Here is a 6,642-nt window from a genome sequence, read left to right on the forward strand (position 1 = left end):
CACAGAAGGATACATGAGAATCAAGATGCCTTCAATTAAGCTAGAAATTAGATTTATAAAATTTGTAAATCACCGCTCCTATTTGCACTGATTTTTGGGGAAAATTTTTTTTTCATAAAGATGTGTTATTCATGTGAACACGTGTATTGGTTTCCTATTGCTGGTATAACAAATTATCACAGACATTGTGGCTTAAAACAGCACGTATTTATTATCTCATAGTTCCAGAGGCCGGAAGTTTGAAATGAGTCATGTAAACCCTGATGGGCTGTGCTCTGGCTGGGGGGTGGGGGGGTCTCCCTCGTCTCTCAGAGCTTCTAGAGGCTTCTAGAGGCCACCTGTGTTCTTGGCTCGCCCCTTCCTCCGTCTTCACGGCACGGCATCCGCCGCCGTTCTCCGTGTCTCCTCTCCGCTTTCTGACGTGGATCCTCTTGGCTGCGTTTTAGAAGGGCGCTGCCGCACACTGAGCACCCCCAGGTAATCGGGGTGATCCCCATCGCAGGACTCTGAACCTCATCCCGTCTGCAGCGTCCCTTTACACTGCGAGGTGGCGCATCCTCGGGCTCCAGGTTAGGGTGTGGACGTGTGCCACGACGCGCCAGGGTCTGCGATTGCTGTGGGAGGGAGCGGCGCAGCGTGGCGTCTTGCTCCAGGGGCCGCCTCCCTGCCCTGTCTCCCGCGACGCCCCTGCGTAGGTGGAGGGTCCGTCCGCCTGGGTGGTCGGCGTAGTCTGCCCGTCTCCAGACTCAGTTTAGCTACGTCTGCAGAATTTCTTGTGCCACGTAAGGTGCCGTTCACAGGTTCCAGGGAGTAGGGCCTGGCCGTCTGTGGGGCCATTATTCGGCCTGCCACGGAGGGCTTTGGAGAGAACGTCCTGACTCCGCCTGGGCACGTCACGCTAGCAAGTGCGTTGCATTTGGAAACACGCTGAGTAGTGGGGGCCACTTAGCGCTCCAGGACAGTGCGTGTGAAGGCTGGCGGACGGCAGACACCTCTCGCGCCAGCGCCTTACGGCCGGCACCTTCTGCGGGGTGAGTTTGCTTCTCCGCGTTCGCAGCAGGAGCCTTCCAGTCGGTGCCTTCTCTGGGATCCTTGGACCGGATTGTAGGAATCTTCGCGGCCTAATGGCTTTGCCAGCGACTGTTGATTGATGCCACCTTTGTCATAAAGGTAGAAACATTAAATGGTACATTTCTCTTTATTTTTTAAATTAAATGATACCAGTTTGAGAATGGGAAAGGCTTTTATTTCTTTATGTGATAATTATTCATTTATTTCCTTCCTTTTTTCTTCCCTTTTTAGGTAATGAGAAGTGATAGCAAAGTTGCACTTGCCACGTTGTGACGACTCTTTCTCTCTGTCCTAGGTTGAGGAGATCAGACACAGTATCAGTAAAATAGCTCAATATGTTGAAGAAGTAAAGAAAAACCACAGCATCATTCTTTCTGCACCAAACCCAGAAGGAAGTAAGTCAATGGCTTTTAGAAAAAGGTTTTCTGTCTGTGTGCCTTTCTCTTGCTGTATGCTGCACAGGTCTCGACCCTCGTGTCACGTTAGACTGAGCTGGGGGCTGGCCCAGCTCCGGGCACCTACGGCTGTGGTCCTAGGTGAGCCCCGTCCAGGTGGAGTTTGGAGCTCCCGGCACAGTCTGGTGTGTGGCACGGCGAGGACCATGGTGTACAGTATCCAAAAGAATGCGCAAAAGCCACCGTCAGCTACAGACCCGAGGTCTGGGTGCGTCCACAGCTAAGCAAGGACAGGATTTTATATGTAGAGGGCGGTTGATAAGAGATTGATTTGGAAATCACTGCGTGTTGGGGCCGGGTTAAAGCTGACGATGGACTGAGAGGTGTTTCTAAAAGTCTTCAGGAAGGGCTTCTGTGTGCACGTGCTGTTCTCGGAGTCTGCTGGGGACGGCGTGTGAGCGAGTTTAAGCTAGCCCAGCGTGGGGACTTGGTAGTTGTGAGGAGGGTTTCGCTGATCTGGAATGGTGAACGCTGAAACCGTAGAGGGGACATGGATCTGAACAAGCCGGAGAATCCACACATCGTTTTCAGGGAGAACTGACGTCTTACCAGTGCTGAGTCTTTTCATCCACGGAAATGGCCTGTCCTGCCGTGTAGGTCATCTCCAGCATCTCTCAGCATTGTTTTGTTGGTTCAACGTGAGGGTCTCACACGTCTTTTGTCGTGTTATTCCTAGGTAGTTGGTGTTTTGATATTAACGTAAATCCTATCTGCTTTAAATTTCATTTTCTATTTGCTTGTCGCTGGTCTGTAGAAGTACAGCGGTTTTTGTACGTTGACCTTGTATCCCGTTACCTCGCCAAGTTAGTTATGAATTCTGATATTCTCGGTAGGTTCTGTTGGATTGCTCTGCCCCCAGTCATGCCACCTGTGAATGACGACACTTTTTCTGTTCAGCTCTTATGCCTTTTGTCTCTAATTGACTCATTCCACTGACCTCCAGTGCAGCGTTGAAGTGGCGAGGGGAGCACCCTTATTCTCACTCTCGGAGGGACATCGAAGGCAGATATCTTTTTTGTTTGAGGGTTATTTAGTATAGCCATACATTGACAGAGTAAGAACTTAGTATTAATTTTAACATTTTGCCTGTCTTATAAAATAATGTGTTGAGCTCTGTGGCTGTCCATCTGTGATTTAGAAGAGTGTTTCCCAAAATGTGTTCCCGTGGCCAAAGTCTTGTATTCTGTGAAACCAAGGTCTGTGGCTTCTTTGTGCCATCCCCCCTTGGACAGGGGCAGCGTCCTTAGAACAGGGCTCCGAGGACTCCTGCTTTAAGGAAACCTGTTTAACTTCGTTTAGTGTTTCCCAAATCTGTTTGCCCACAGAACTTTTCATGTAACATCTCTTAACATCTTGCTTAAATTCTTAGGGAAATTGAATTTGAATAAACATCAGTGCATTCTTTTTCTCTTGAGTAATTTACTTCCAAAACATTTTTGCTGCCAAGTAATAGCAAATACAACTATTGTTTGAATTAATGTAGAGCTGTTAATGTTTCATAATAGTTTCTTTTGGGCTTTAAAGAAAACCATTGCTTTTTGTCTTTTGTTTGTTTTACAAGAGTGTGAAACAAAATGTAGGAAGCAATGTGCCACTGCTTGCTTAGTTGGTGTTTAAACAGCAAAATATAGTTACTGCTCTCTCCAGTAATGCAGGTGGTGACTGTCCCCTCCCTGCCCTTGCTCCCAGAGAAAGGGGTGGCCCAGGTTCCTGTGGAGGATTAGGAGGAAGGGGGAGTTGGAGCCCTACCTCCTCCGTGTTCTCCCGAGGCTCCAGATGGCCCCAAAGTGGGGGATCCCAGGGAACAGGGAGATTCCTGGGCCTGCTGCCCTCCGGAAGCCCCAGCCAACCTGGGGACCAGAGTGGTGCTGGAGCACGGTGGCCGCCAGGTGGCGCCAGATCACAGCGCGGCCTGGGTAGGTCCCAGAGCCCCAGCTGGCGGCCCCCATCACGCCATCCACCTGCAGTGTCAAGATCCAGGGCAGGGTTGCTGAGATCCTGACGAATGGCCCTTTTACTTGCATTTTTCTTTTGTCACTTTCCACTTTTGTAGCATTTCTTTGCTTTTTTTCTTAAAAGAGGGCTTTTGCAAGATGTAGAAATTTCAGGCCCTCCAAAACACAGATCCAGCCTTGCAGGAGCATGGAATGCATGTGATTCCAATTTTTGGGTCCTGGCGACGACACGGCCAGGATTTACCGCAAATGGCGGAGATTTTATTCACTCACGATAGGTCTTGTGGCTCCTCCCATCAGGAGCCAGAGCCCTTGTTTTCATCCACGCGTGGGTGTGTCTGTCACTCCTGCTGCTCACATCTTCCTGTTCCTGTGGTCCTCACCCTGACGGCCCCTCTGCCCAAGCTAGGACGCTGCACCCACGTGGCTTCCCGTGTCTAGCACCTTCCTGCTCCTGTGCATTTTGAGCTTTTCTGCGGGTGACGCCCTTAGCATTGGTTTCACACTCTTCTGTGTGTGCCGCGAGGCGCTCAGTGGTTGCCGATTGCCTCAGTGTGTGCCGGAAGCCTCCGTCTTGCTTTGGCTCTGGATTCAACCCCCGCTCCACCGTTTGTTCCCCACGTGACCTTGGACATGGCACTTAACATTCCCTGTGTCGGTTCCCACGTGTGTAAGTGAGTCAGTGGTAGTGCTGTCTGCCGTGAGTGCTGTTCGAGGAGTAAAGGAGCCGGCGCCACAGAGAGTGCTTGGGCAGCGTGGCACCAAGGAGCGCTCAGTGAGTGGTGATTGCGGTTGTGATCGTCGTGTTTCGCCATTGCCTGCTCAGAGCCCTGGCTGTGCCGAAGCTCCAGGGCGGGCACAGTGGCGGCTGCTGCGTGACAACAGAGAGAACACCAGACACATGGAGACTTCTTTTCCTTCACAATATGGTTAAATCTCTAGTCAGCTATTCCACCAACTACTTGGTGTAGACCAGCAAATCTCAAACTTAGGAGTCATCTGGAGGGCTTGCTAGCTCAGATTGCAGGGACGCCCCCGCCCCGGGCAGTTTCTGATTGAGCAGGTGCAGGGCAGGGCCCAGGAAGGTGCGTTTCTGCTGAGCGCTCGCCTGCGAGAGGAGCTGTCGGCCTGGGCACTGCCCTTGGAGAACCACGGGTATAAGCAGGAGGTTTTCTTCCGGGGATGGGGAGAATGACGCGGGTAGTTACTAAGAACATTGTTTCATTTGAATTTATTGGACATTATTTATGTTGAATGTTATAGCTCAGATGCCTTGTTTTAAATTTTTAAAGAAATAAAAGAAGAGCTTGAAGATCTGAACAAAGAAATCAAGAAAACGGCTAATAAAATTAGAGCCAAGTTAAAGGGTAAGTTTAAAGTTTTACGTTTAATTATCGACGGTGGAAGTAGGGGTAATTGTTGTTTTCTTCCATATAGGGTTTTTATTCTTCTGCATTTTCAAAAATTGAAATTGCGACCACTTTAAAGTAAATTATTTGTATGTATTTCAAAGTTGTGATTCATATTCAGTAAGATTATGTATTTGCTTATAAATTGTTATACTGTTATTTTTTATGACATTTTGGGCTAAATTTCAGGTGTTTGGGAAGGTGAAATAGCCTTTAAAATGAATTGCCAAGTTCTTTTTTTTTTTTGAGATTTTCTCTTTCCTGGGCTGGAGTGCAGTGATGTCATCGTAGCTCACTGCAGCCTCCAACTCCTGGGCTCGAGCAATCCTCCTGCCTCAGCCTCCCAGAGTGCTAGTGCCCAGACTCATTCTTGCTGTGGGGAATTTGATGTTCTCTTCATATGCTGTGCTCTTCCCTTAGATTTTTGCATGCCTGGGCCCCCCCACCCCCAGTAATCTTAACAATTTTTTTTTGAACAGTTTTCTTGAATTGGATCCCAAAATAAGGAGCCAAACCATTGATTGGTTGATATGTCTCGTAAGACTTTTTTTTTTTTTTTTTTTTTTGAGACAGAGTCTCGCTCTGTTGCCCGGGCTAGAGTGCCGTGACGTCAGCCTAGCTCACAGCAACCTCAAACTCCTGGGCTCGAGCAATCTTTCTGCCTCACCCTCCCGGGTAGCTGGGACTACAGGCATGCGCCACCATGCCCGGCTAATTTTTTCTGTATATTTTTAGTTGTCCAATTAATTTCTTTCTAATTTTAGTAGAGACGGGGTCTCGCTCTTGCTCAGGCTGGTTTCGAACTCCTGAGCTCAAACAATCCGCCCGCCTCGGCCTCCCAGAGAGCTAGGATTACAGGCGTGAGCCACCGCGCCCGGCCAAAACCTTTCCTTTTTAAATTCAAAAAGTAACTCTTTCCTGTTTGTTTCTAGCCATTGAACAAAGTTTTGATCAGGACGAGAGTGGGAACCGGACCTCAGTAGATCTTCGGATACGGAGAACCCAGGTTAGAGACCAGCCTCAGTTAGAGCGAAGTGACGTTGAAGAATAAGTCTTTTTACTTTCTTCTTTCAAACTCAAAATACTTTCCTCTTCACTGTCACCTTTATCCTCATGACCTTCCTGCATAAAAAGGACACAGTATTTCTAGAGCGCGTCTCCTTATTACGAAGGAAAACCTATGCAGCCCATCAGCAGAGTTCTGTTCCGAAGAGCAGAGAATTGTCCAAATGATGGTAGCATTTGTGGACTCCTCACCTTTTAGGGGCTTATGGAGCAGCAAAGAGGGGTGCGGAGCAGTTAGCCCTGCCGTGGGCTCGGCCCGCCGGGCTCCAGCCCGGATTCAGCCTTTATCAGTAAAGCCTGTGACTTTGGGCTAATCGACCTCCCTAGATCATGGTTTTCTCTTCTTTAAATGGGGGATGCCGATAACACAGTAGGGTTTCTGTGAACTTGAATCAGGCGACGCATGTAAAATCCTCAGCACAGATTCTGTCCTGGGGCACACTGCTGCGCATTTTCTGTTTGAAGGAGTAGAACGCCTAGTTTGCGTTTCCAGATGTGACGTTTTACGTAGCCCTTTCAGTGGGGAAACGACTGTTACGTGTCAGTGTCATGTTTCTCTGCATTGCCAGCACTCGGTGCTGTCTCGGAAGTTTGTGGAAGCCATGACGGAGTATAACGAGGCGCAGACGCTGTTCCGGGAGCGCAGCAAGGGGCGCATCCAGCGTCAGCTGGAAATAAGTGAGTAAA

The 6,642-nt window shown here is 49.0% G+C and overlaps 1 protein-coding gene across 1 annotated transcript in view; it reads left to right on the plus strand.

Annotated features, from left to right (window-relative positions):
• Window positions 1-6,642, plus strand: part of STX2 (syntaxin 2) — a 23,283-nt gene that overhangs the window by 3,987 nt on the left and 12,654 nt on the right. The window contains exons 2-5 of the mRNA XM_012657655.1: window positions 1,367-1,466; window positions 4,774-4,848; window positions 5,823-5,896; window positions 6,525-6,633. Coding sequence (XP_012513109.1) covers window positions 1,367-1,466; window positions 4,774-4,848; window positions 5,823-5,896; window positions 6,525-6,633 — 358 coding nt within the window. The remainder of the gene's footprint in view (window positions 1-1,366; window positions 1,467-4,773; window positions 4,849-5,822; window positions 5,897-6,524; window positions 6,634-6,642) is intronic.

The sequence above is a fragment of the Propithecus coquereli genome, unplaced genomic scaffold (assembly GCF_000956105.1).
Source record: "Propithecus coquereli isolate 6110/MARCELLA unplaced genomic scaffold, Pcoq_1.0 Scaffold556, whole genome shotgun sequence".
NCBI lineage: Eukaryota > Metazoa > Chordata > Mammalia > Primates > Indriidae > Propithecus > Propithecus coquereli.